Here is a 12,654-nt window from a genome sequence, read left to right as displayed (position 1 = left end):
CCAAAAGACCACTGAGCCATCCTGACGTGTGTCCAGCTGACAGTCTCTGATGAGGAAACAGAGAAGTTAATTCCAGCTTTGATAGGACAGTGTCAGCTACACAGTGCACTGCAGTTAGCTGAGCTGCAGACCAGTCAGGGTGGAAGAAGGCAGGCTGGCAGAGGCAGTGCTCTGCTGGGTAACTTTGGGTCTAAAAAACTACTTATTGCCCAACATGGGGATCAAACCCATGACCGCAAGATTAAGAGTCTCATGCTCTACCGACTGAGCTAGCCGGGCTGCTAGAATTGCAAAAAATCCTCCAAAACATTGCCAAAAAATACAAACTGTTATGTGTATATCCTTTCATCCCATCATTTAATATGTTTTTCTACATTTCAACTCCTTAATGTTTTGAGCTACAGAAGAACAAGAGCAGTCGCACCACACAATCATTTCATAATAAAAGTCAGTTTAGATTATTTTATTTGTACCTTTGCAAATAGTACCTTTCAGATGTAGCAAAGTGCAACAATGCTGTCGAGAAGGATCTTTCCCATTTGGGTTACTTGAAGTGATGGTGGCCACTGGCGCAACACTCCGTTTATAACAGTTTTAATTTAATTAAATACTTCAAGATTGTACTCACTCGGCCACACGACCACATACTTCTGCCAGCTTCACTGCAAAAATGACACACATATGACATTATGTTCTTAGCTGTGTACAAATGTTTGGAGGAGACAATGGAAGAAATATGTCTTTGACAGCCTTTTGGACACACAACCAGTCAGCGTGACGCATCCAACCACACAATATTTCATGGTGTGGTTGAAAGAGGAGGCAAAATATTGGAAATGTAGGTCAGAAAAACCTGAGCTCGAACATCACTCTGGTACCACCTCAGATGCTGACACCCAGGCTTGAACCAGGAACCTTTAGATCTTCACTCTAACGCTCTCCCAACTGAGCTATTTCAGCTATGCTGGATGTTCTGTTCACCATCCACTTCTCCCACAGTGAAGGCTTCAAATGGACATCTCTCACAGTGTTATCATGACAAGAGAAACAATATTTGGAAAGACTAAGGTGAGCTGAACACAGATAAGGAAGGGATTCCAACCCACATGCGCAGAGCACAATGTCCAGCAGTCCATCACCTTAACCACTCAGCCATGTTTGTTGTCAAAAAGATGTGGTCTGAATGTTAGACTGATTAGTGGTTCTGCCTTCAGTGGCCTTTTGCACAGGAAGTGCTTATCTTCTGCAACACTCTGATCTCTCAAATATCCACTGAGCTTGGAGTGCTTTATCCTGTGTCGTCATCCTACCAAATTACTGACTGAACACAAATGTGATGACAAAAAAAAGCCATTGGGAAGTGGGATTGAATCCCACCACTGCCAGTTTGTTTCTTGTCAATGAAAACTAATCGGCTAATTGTCTCCCTGTGAACAAAAGTTACAGGGTCAGATTATGAGACTGACACGCTACCTACTGCACCAATGAGGCCTGGAACCCAGAGTAAGTAAAAGAGTGAGATGGAGGAGAGCTGTCAGTGTTTCATAAACATACATCATACAGCCCTGACCACTGTTGTATCCAGGTAGAGCTGACTGATTCTGACAATGGGACATTAAACTGGCCTATGTCTGAGTTCAGATCAGAAGACTGAGGGTTTGAGTCCCTTCGTGTTTGGGCAGTTATGTATTAAAGGTTATACCATATTTAATAGTTCTGGTGAAACCAAAGTAGAGGAAAGGGGCAGTGCAACTGCTGTAACATCAACATGTAGTGTCAGTAATCAGCTTAAAAATGAAGTACATCCCTGGGTGGGCTCGAACCACCATCCTTTTGGTTAACAACCAAACGCACTGACCAATTGTGCTACATAGACACATTAACCTCTTCATGTTCTAGTCTGCAGTTCCAGCTAGAATTATCCTAAATGTTGATTGAGCCAACGACTGTCTGCTGTTCTGGAACCGGATACTCAGAGTTCAAATCCTGGACAAGCCCAGCTGTTGCCTTGCAGTCATCAGGGGAGCTAACCCTCATTATATGGAGCTGTGTGAGGTTGGCTGGTTGTGTTATTGGCAGTATCTTGTAAAGTGAAGCAACAGTAACTTTGTAGCTCATGCTATGCTGAGGAGAAGGGATATTGGTGATTGACTGCTTTTCACAGGAGACAAACTTTGGTAGCAGTCATGATGGTCAGCCACTAATATTGCGATATTTTCAGATCCTCTGTACATCTTTGCACTTCAGTGTGGTGCTGTGGCTTAGTTGGTCTACTGAAGCACAGACTTGTGTTCTGAGAGCAGTAAGTGCTATCCGTTGGGGTAGTGGTGGTGATTTCAAGTGTTACTTGTTGGTGCCGTGTTTACAAAAAAATATCAACAAGTCACTGAATCAATGTCTTCATAGAATCTGGAATTTGGACAAAGGGGATAACCAGTTTTAATACATTTTGTGGGATCAGCTAAATTCATGAATTTGTCATCAACATTTCCCGAACTGAACGACAGGTCTGTGTTCTGAGAGCTGTAAGTGTCGTTTGTTGGGGTAGAGGGTGCAGCCTCTCTGTGTCAAACTTTATTTTTTGTTCATGTTTTTTTTATTTTTCATGCTGATGATAATCATTATTTTCACACTTTGGTTCAATTTTTTATTCCTGTCTCAATCTGATGTTCTTTTGATTTAGGCTCCATGAGTGTGACTTTTTTTGCTGTTTGCCGCTTTTGGCAGCGGGCATTCATTTGGCGAAGTTGGGCAGCCAAGATTAAAATTGGGCTACTTTTGAATACATGTGATGTTTTTTGTTTGTTAGGACAGTACAACTGTGCTAACATCAACATGTCGTGTGAGAATGCCGTAAAGTGACATTTTCAGTTTACGGCATTCTCACACGACATGGCAGACCACCAGGCAGATAAGTGCCAAGTGCGCCTCTCCCCCGAAAGATTATACCTAAATGAAATACATTGAAAGAAGACAATTGAAGCAGGGACCAGGGACATTTCTGTGTGCATGCACTCAAGCATTTGAAAACAACTTATCGCCCAATGTGGGGCTCAAACCCACAAAGCTGAGATTAAGAGGCGCATGCTCTACCGACTGAGGTAGCCAGGCTGCTACAACCAAAAATGTTCCTAAAAATTGTCAAAAAATACAGACTGTTTATGTTTATCATTATGCTGCGTTTCAACTCCTTAATGCTTTGAGCTGCAGAAAGAACAAGAGCAGTCGCACCATACAAGCTTTTCAAAATAAAAGCCAATTTAGGTTGGCCTTTTGGAAACACAACCAGTCAGCGTGATGCATCCAGCCCCACAATATTTCATGGTGTGGTTGAAAGAGGAGGGAGAATGTTGGAAATGTAGGTCAAAAAAACCTGAGCTTGAACCTCACTCAGATACTACCTCAAATTCCTTCAACATATTAGAACAGGATGACTGAAAACCTACGCAGACGTCTTCCACAACAATTTGGGATGAGCACCCTCAGGATAGTATGGGAGGGTTCTCACCTGAGGTGTCCGGTTTGATGTGGGTCAAAATTGCAGACTACAGAATCCACCTGTTATAATGTCAAAAATATGGCAAGAGTCACTGCTGTTAGGCACAAACAGGAGGGGATCATCGACATAGCAGTGAAAAGTAGTTCCAGTTTTGTTGGTGCTTCTGTTGGCAGAAGTCAAAAATATCTGGCAGGACCATGATTGTCATTAACAGAGTGCACTCTACTGTGGAGGTAATGGCAAAAAAGTGGGAAGAGTCTTTGATCTCTGTGATGTCATTAGAACCTTTGTGACATCACAGAATCAGCATCTCCTTTGATGGTTACTGATGGAACAGGAAAAGATCCTGATATAATCTTGTGAAACCACAAGTATGCCTTTCTTTGTTTGTGTACCAACAGCCTGAGCTCTGGTTCTGACTTGTGTGGCGTCCTCCAAATGGCTGGTTGTATTCCCCCCTCCATGGTTGTACTTTTTTTTATTTCCTATTTGTATGTAGAATTTGCACTCAGCTCAGTGAGTGCTTCTCTTTGGGGGTGAACTGTGGATGGCAGCCTGCTGTTGGTCTGACAGAACAATGATGCAGAAACCTTTACCTTGTTGTTTCCCAGCATGTCCCTGGGTGAGCTTTGGAGCCTTTTGGTCACTGGGCTTTAATGTCCCATTTTCAGAAGCAGTCAGCACTGCATGGATACAACAGTGGTCAGGTCTGTATAATGTATGTTTATATTGAAACACTGATGGGTAACTTTACTGACAGGTAACAATAACATTTCGGCTTAAAGAAACAATGCCTGGTACCAAAGGCATTCATGTGGGAGACATAGAATCTGTGATGTGTTACACTAATTAAAAAACAAAGCTCAGGGATTGTCTTTGAAAGGACCCACAATAGCTGCTGAAACCTGAGATGTCATCTGAGGAGGATCACTGACGTTTCAAACATGACAGCTGAAACAATAACAGCCCACCAAACTCTTTCTGCCCCCAGGTAGCTCCTTAGATTTATTGCTTAAATTATTACAGTGTAAAGTGTAAAATGAATTATTAATGTGATTAATGTGTCACATGATGAAATGTTTATGAATTACATTGCCGTATTTGTATATTTACCAATCTGAACTTGGTACTTAATGCCACAAATAATAAATGACATAAATAACAAAAACCCAAAGATCCAACTCAGTTTGAAAAATGTTTAACCTCAGATTGAATGTAAATAATCATCTTTCTTGGTTCCTTTTTAGGAAAAACAAGGAGAATGAAAGGAAATGAGAATATTCTCTCATGTGATCACTGATGAAGGATTGATTTCTATTTCTCCATCAAAGTGTGAATGGAGGTGTGATCAGGATGAGATGGAAGAATCCAGCCTCTTTGTGGGAGAGCTGTGAAGTCCTGTCGCCTCAGTAAGTACAAATCCGTTGATTTCCAGAAAAGACATTTCACAGCAAGTCAACTTCCTGTTTTCTATTTTTGGACTGAAACTCGTGATACACCCCTCTATAACTTGATTGGTCCTTCCATGTGTCCCCCAGTTGTCATTGGTTCTCAGTGGTGTCAGTCATTTGGAGTGACAGCGTGTTGTGTAAATTTGATAAAGTGGCTGCAGCTCGACGTTTTGTTAGAAAATGGAAATTAAAATAAAACTTCGAATTGAACTGAAAAAAGGAGCACAAGTCCAACAAGTCCAGGGAGTTTTGCTGTAAACTAAATGCTGTAAATTCATCACTCATGAGCCTTCAAACAAACTTCTGTTTTACAGAAGCACCTGTAGCAAATTTTCACCGGCGTTCAGGTAAGAACTCTATAATTGTTTTTTCTCTGTTTGCACGTTAAACTGTTCTTAAACAACATTTAACAGACATGATTAACAAAGTTAACCCTAGATTAACCCTAACCCTCCTTGCTTCAGGTCGTTACATCGTGATGCTAACATAGCTAAATTAGCCAATTTAGCTAGCATGTTAACGTAGCTTAATTAGCTAATTTAGCTTCGTTAGCATGGAAAGAGTAACTTAGTTAGCTTCGTTAGCGTTGAAAAACATTTCTCGCTGTTGCAGTTAAGGCCTCAGTTTGAACTTGAATTGAAGACTTGTTCTTTCAGAGGAAACAGAGCAGCTCAGTGTAGGTCAGCAGGCTGAAGTCCTGTTAGTCAGAGCACACCTGGACCGACAGGTGAAAATACAGAGAAGAAGAAATTGACTTGGTGTTTGATTATTTCTCCTCAAAGACAGTTAATGATGTGTAAACTTTGTCCTTCAAACTTTTGGATACAGCAGGGAAGGATAAGGACCCTGATGAAGACATCACTGAATCTGATGACAGCGGAAGGTCCCTCTCTGTGATGAAGTGATGATGAGGATTGTTTCTTTTTGGGTGGTGTTGTGGGGAGGAGGTTTGTCCACATCTGGTTATGGATGGCTGGCTCCTGTGTTCAAGGGGAGGACATGGATATGCTTTTGTTGATCTTTATCTTCTGTAAGCTGCAACTGTGTTGCTTTTTGCTGTAATTATTTTTTATAGTCTTTGTTTTCTTAATTTTATAATTGTGAAATGCAGTTTTGTATCATGGGTTGGTTGGTCGGATGTAGCAAACCCAGCCCCTTTTATGTGGACGTGCACCAATCTAGATGGAAAAACCAGGGTTAAGCAAGATGATAACAGCTTTGTGAGACAGCTTATCAGGATTGTGGATGTCTGGGTAAGTGAAGCTGCATCACTAAAACAGATCCTAGGCATGTTAATCCAGCTTTGTGAGACAGGCCTCTGGTTCCTCAGTGTCTCTTAGCTCTTTAAATGAGGCAGCAACTTTTGAAGAGACGCGCTGTTCTGTGGTGGTCTAGTCCGAGGGTGATCTGTTGATATGCTGATGCTGAAGATGTTATGTGTCTCACCAGAGAACTCTAGATATACACTGTAGAAAAACAAACTGTCCCGTTACACACTGTAGACAAACACACTTTAAACTAAACCATCCTCATAAACGCTGTCATATATAATGCCACTATGCTATTTCTAATCTGATAATTGTAGACAAACATAACTGTGTATCTGAGCATGTGTAATCATGTTTTCTAATAGTATTAAAAGATAAAGGATCATTTATTTGTCCCATATTGTACAACACATCATATAAATCAAAGGTCGTTGGATCTTTGTGATCTACCTGATATGGATTTATTATTACTGTCTGTTAATGATTGACTTCAATTCATTCCAAAGTTCAGAAACTGCTCTGGTATCATATTTTCCTGTAAGTCATATAAAATTTTCCACAGAAAACTCAGACGGTGTTTGGATCAACAACTTTAGAAAACCTCCTGCTGTCAGACATACATGGATATGTTGTCTTTATTTTTTTCATCAAAGCTGCAGTTAAAGTTCACCTTTACTCATCAGCTTCATGAAGATGAGTTCGACCATCAGGTAACGTAACCAACAACCTTCACCCTGTTTGTGCCAGTGAATGTAGAACTGATTTAAAAACAGATTGTAAAGCCAACAAAATGCAAATATTAAAAGATTTAGCTGCAATGACATAAAATACTGAACTTCACTCATTATGACTCCTCCAAATAAAAAAGTGACACATATTGAGGAATTGATATTTACCAATTTACTTTGAAAACCGAGAGTTTGATGCTCATATCTGGACATGATGATCATTTTCAACCAGCTACCTTCTCAGATCTATGAATCAGTGTGAGGACAGAGAGGAGGGAGCCCCTCCCTCTAAAACCACTCTGTGTGGGGAACATGAGAGTCAGACCAAAGCTCAGAGGTGAGATGAGGATCTCTAACTGTCCATCTGTCAGAGCTCAGTACTCAGATCACTGCTCCATCATTATTCACTCTCACTGTCACTTCTTATTTTAATAGGGAGCTCAACCAAATTGTAGATATTTTTATCATTATTAGTAGTAGTTGAAGCATTAGTATTTGTCTTGCTCTTTTCAATTAAAGTAACAGAATGCTTCATATGAATCAAATGGAAGACATTCAAACAGTCAAAGTGATATGTACATTTTATGAAAATGAAAAGGAAATTACAATAAAATATTCTGGGTGATTCTTACTTATACAAATAAAAAAACTGACTTGAGCATTTTATTTTAAACTGATCATTTTCTCAGTCCATCATCTGACATCAGTCCATTGGTTGTTGATCATTTTACTGTCAACTATGTTTCTACAAGCAACAAGAGGTCAAGACCAGATTCTCCTGAAGTGAGCTGCATCTCCATAAAGAGTGATCACTCTATGGGTCCTCCGATGAACTTTAAGGGAAGACAACAGTCTGCTGTATCCAGCTGTGTGTCCATGAAGAGTGATCACTCTATGGGTCCTCCGATGAACTTTAAGGGAAGACAACAGTCTGCTGTATCCAGCTGTGTGTCCATGAAGAGTGATCACTCTATGGGTCCTCCGATGAACTTTAAGGGAAGACAACAGTCTGCTGTATCCAGCTGTGTGTGCATGAAGAGTGATCGGTCTATGGATGACTTTATCAAAGAAAAAAGGTAAAAGCTGATCATTTGTTGTTGTTTGACTCATTAAAGGTATCAAAGCTTGTCTATCAGTTTCTCTGGTGTTCATAGAAAACTCCTGGAACAAACTGTGTGTTTGTGTCTTTTCTCCTCAGAGTTCAGTCTGACAAACATCATCACACAGACCTGGACTCCATATTTATGGTGTGTAAATGTTCATCCAGTGACTACAACAGACACCAACAAAGACTTGTGTTTGAAGCTGCACTCTTTAGACCAGTAGAGCTTTACTCTGTGACAGACAGGAGTTGAATTGGGATTGAACAGGTTTGGGGTGGGAGAGGACTGGGAGAGGACTGGGAGTTGTAGTTCACCACAGAGCAATAATCCATCAGCCTCAACAGATGTGTTCTGTATGAATATGGTCTGTTGGAGACTTTAAGAAAACATTTCTGCTCCTTCTTGTTCATCTACAGTGAATCTTAAAGAAAAAGTTTATTTAGTTGTTTTCCAGATCATTTCAGTTGTGACTTAATAACAAAGACCAAAGTTAATCAGATTCAGTCCTGGACCTCCATGGACTCTGTCTCTACAGGGTTTAAAGATGGAATGATTCATCAGTGAACTAGTTCAGGTGGTCTGATCCATCTTCAGCCACAGTCACAGTTAATACCCTGAATTTTCACTTCCTAAGTTGAAGGGCTGTATCAGTTTGGTCTTCCTGTGATGATCAGGATCTCTGTGTTGTCAGAATCTAAAGTCAAACTTAGTAAGTTACACCAGTGAAGTTAGTTTAGTAAAGTCAGCAGGTCTGAATCTTTCTGTGTAGCTCTGGAAAGAGACGTGGCAGCAGATGATACAGCAGCAGCTAAAGTTGAACTCTGCTGACTGATGATCTGATGCTTTGATCCATCAGTTTATACTGAGAGTGAACTTTACACAGGATGTTATTGTGTTCCAGCTGCTGGAGGAGAACATCGTCTGTTTTGTGAAGAACGAACTGAAGAAAATCAAAAGGATTCTGAGTCCAGATTACCCACAATTCATCAAGAATGAGGATGATGAGGTGGATGAAGAGCAGAAGAGGAGCAGAGAGGCATTTCTGAAGATCACAGTTAACTTCCTGAGGAGGATGAAGCAGGAGGAGCTGGCTGACTGTCTGCAGAGAGGTAAGAGGATTTAACATGATGGATCAATTAGACATTTACTAAAGTCTCAGGAGATGGAGAGAAATATGATTACCTTCTTATTCTTTAGGAAAAGTAAACGTCAGCCTTGTAATTTCTCCTTAATCTTGTTTGCATTTCAGAAGTTCATGCTCCAATTTGCCAACATAAACTGAAATCTGCCCTGAAGAAGAAGTTCCAGTGTGTGTTTGAGGGGATCTCTAAAGCAGGAAACCCAACCCTTCTGAATCAGATCTACACAGAGCTCTACATCACAGAGGGAGGGACTGGAGAGGTCAATGAGGAACATGAGGTCAGACAGATTGAAACAGCATCCAGGAAACAGGACAGAGCAGAAACAACCATCAGACAAGAAGACATCTTTAAACCCCCACCTGGAAGAGACCAACCAATCAGAACAGTGATGACAAAGGGAGTGGCCGGCATTGGGAAAACCGTCTTAACACAGAAGTTCACTCTGGACTGGGCTGAAGACAAAGCCAACCAGGACATAGAGTTCACATTCCCCTTCACCTTCAGAGAGCTGAATGTGCTGAAAGAGAAGAAGTTCAGCTTGGTGGAACTTGTTCATCTCTTCTTCACTGAAACCAAAGAAGCAGGAATCTGCAGCTTTGATCACTTCCAGGTTGTGTTCATCTTTGACAGTCTGGATGAGTGTCGACTTCCTCTGGACTTCCACAACACTGAGGTCCTGACTGATCCTACAGAGTCCAGCTCAGTGGACGTGCTGCTGACAAACCTCATCAGGGGGAAACTGCTCCCCTCTGCTCGCCTCTGGATAACCACAGGACCAGCAGCAGCCAGTCAGATCCCTCCTGAGTGTGTTGACATGGTGACAGAGGTCAGAGGGTTCGATGACCTCCAGAAGGAGGAGTACTTCAGGAAGAGGTTCAGACATGAGGAGCGGGCCAGCAGGATCATCTCCCACATCAAGACCTCACGAAGCCTCCACATCATGTGCCACATCCCAGTCTTCTGCTGGATCGCTGCTACAGTTCTGGAGGAGGTGTTGAAGACCAGAGAGGAAGGAGAGCTGCCCAAGACCCTGACTGAGATGTACATCCACTTCCTGGTGGTTCAGTCCAAACTGAAGAAGGTCAAGTACGATGGAGGAGCTGAGTCAGATCCACACTGGAGTCCAGAGACCAGGAAGATGATTGAGTCTCTGGGAAAAGTGGCTTTTGAGCAGCTGCAGAAAGGAAACCTGATCTTCTATGAATCAGACCTGACAGAGTGTGGCATCGATATCAGAGCAGCATCAGTTTACTCAGGAGTGTTCACCCAGATCTTCAAAGAGGAGACAGGGCTGTACCAGGACAAGGTCTTCTGCTTTGTCCATCCGAGTGTTCAGGAGTTTCTGGCTGCTCTTCATGTCCATCTGACCTTCATCAACTCTGGAGTCAGTCTGATGTCAGAAGAACAAAAAACCTCCCGGTGGCCAAAACTGTTTAGGAGCAAACCTGAACCTTTAATTCTCTACCAGAGTGCTGTGGATAAGGCCTTACAGAGTCCACATGGACACCTGGACTTGTTCCTCCGGTTCCTTCTGGGTCTTTCACTGCAGACCAACCAAACTCTTCTACGAGGCCTGGTGACACAGACAGGAAGTAGCTCAGAGACCAATCAGAAAACAGTCCACTACATCAAGACAAAGATCAGTGAGAATCTGTCTCCAGAGAAAAGTATCAACATGTTTCACTGTCTGAATGAACTGAATGATGGTTCTCTGGTGGAGGAGATCCAACAGTCCCTGAGATCAGGACGTCTCTCCACAGATGAACTGTCTCCTGCTCAATGGTCAGCTCTGGTCTTCATCTTACTGTCATCAGAAAAAGATCTGGACGTGTTTGACCTGAAGAAATACTTTCCTTCAGAGGAGGCTCTTCTGAGGCTGCTGCCAGTGGTCAAAGCCTCCAAGAAAGCTCTGTATGTGCAAATAAATCCAACAAGATCAACAAAATCTTTTTATGTGGTTGGAATCAAACTTTTTTGTATAACAATTTTTAGATTAATTTTCTCTTGTTTTGCTTATTCCTCTTCAGACTGAGTGACTGTAACCTCTCAGACAGAAGCTGTGAAGCTCTGTCCTCAGTCCTCAGCTCCCAGTCCTCTAGTCTGAGAGATCTGGACCTAAGTAACAACAACCTGCAGGATTCAGGAGTGAAGCAGCTGTCTGCTGGACTGAAGAGTCCACACTGTGAGCTGGAAACTCTCAGGTTGGAATTCACGTTGGTGTGAAGACTTTATATTTTAGTTCTGATTTTTTGTTCTGTTTGTATATTTGGGAGATGTTCATCAGTATAAAAAGCTTCATGCTCCATAATTAATCACTGATTTGATTCCACCTGGAAAACACACAAAGTGAAATCAAAAACATACACATTGCAGAGCGAACAGATGCATGCTGGGTCATGCTGCCCTCTTCATAGTGAATCCTCCAGTGGTGTTTTCTATGTTCACTGAGGATCATTTACTTTTAGGGAGGTGGTCACAACCTTTCTGCTGCTTGTGTCTGTCACAGTTGTGATGATGGAGGAAATATATAAGGGGCTCAAAGACACCAGAGGTTGAGTGGACTGCTGATATGATGCTCTGTGGATGAATGAACCTGGTTGAACAGAGAGCAAAATCAATGCGTCACTATACAGTGTTTGTGTAACTGTGTCTTTACTGTAATCAGTGTGTTTGGTGTTCAGCGGTTGCATTGCTCTGCTGTGGTTTATCTTTGTGTATTCTCTCATGGTGTTTCTTTGTTCTGCTGTTGGTTCTAAGTGTTTGCGGTGTCTGTAGACCTGATTCTATAGTATTTATCAGGTCAGGTGGGGGGGGGCTCTAAGAAGACTTAATACTGACCTGATGTTTGGTGAATAATCACAAACCAAAGTCATTCACATCGATTTAAACTTTGTGTGTGTGTTCAGTCTGTCAGGATGTCTGCTCTCAGAGGAAGGCTGTTCTTCTCTGGCCTCAGCTCTCAGCTCCAACCCCTCCCATCTGAGAGAACTGGACCTGAGCTACAATCATCCAGGAGACTCAGGAGTGAAGCTTCTGTCTGCTGGACTGGAGGATCCAGACTGGAGACTGGACACTCTCAGGTCTGGACAGCTCTGAGGAACTCTGCTTCATGTTTGATGGTGGATCAAGTTGATCCTGACTCTGTTTCTTCCTCCAGGGTGGACCATGGTGGACCACAGAGACTGAGACCTGGTCTGAGGAAGTGTGAGTGTGTTTTCACTTTGATTCATGAAAACTCAGCTGCTCATGTTTCACTAGATTTTTACTTTTCTGACTGAAGTACAAAGATGAGTTTCATTCAGGACCAACACTTCATGTGTTTATTGATGTGGATCTTCATCAGCCGTCATCTTTGACTCCACAGCAGGAAAAAAGCTGAACATTGCTGACATCTTGACTCTCATGTTCAGTAACTGTTGATGTTCTAACTGGATTGTTGGCTTTTAATTTAAATGTAGTCAAA

General features: G+C 42.0%; 1 protein-coding gene and 1 non-coding gene across 2 annotated transcripts in view; one reads left to right on the top strand and one right to left on the bottom strand.

The window, feature by feature from the left end:
* Positions 1-12,654, top strand: part of LOC115038391 (NACHT, LRR and PYD domains-containing protein 12-like) — a gene marked incomplete at its 5' end in the record, with an annotated part of 488,710 nt that overhangs the window by 475,423 nt on the left and 633 nt on the right. The window contains 3 exons of the mRNA XM_029497227.1: positions 11,219-11,392; positions 12,098-12,271; positions 12,349-12,395. Coding sequence (XP_029353087.1) covers positions 11,219-11,392; positions 12,098-12,271; positions 12,349-12,395 — 395 coding nt within the window. The remainder of the gene's footprint in view (positions 1-11,218; positions 11,393-12,097; positions 12,272-12,348; positions 12,396-12,654) is intronic.
* On the bottom strand, positions 207-279 carry trnak-cuu (transfer RNA lysine (anticodon CUU)). The gene has a single exon. It is a non-coding gene; the product is annotated as a tRNA-Lys (tRNA).

The sequence above is a fragment of the Echeneis naucrates genome, unplaced genomic scaffold, assembly GCF_900963305.1.
Source record: "Echeneis naucrates unplaced genomic scaffold, fEcheNa1.1, whole genome shotgun sequence".
In the NCBI taxonomy this organism is placed as follows: Eukaryota; Metazoa; Chordata; class Actinopteri; order Carangiformes; family Echeneidae; genus Echeneis; species Echeneis naucrates.
This window is presented reverse-complemented; position numbering and strand designations above follow the sequence as displayed.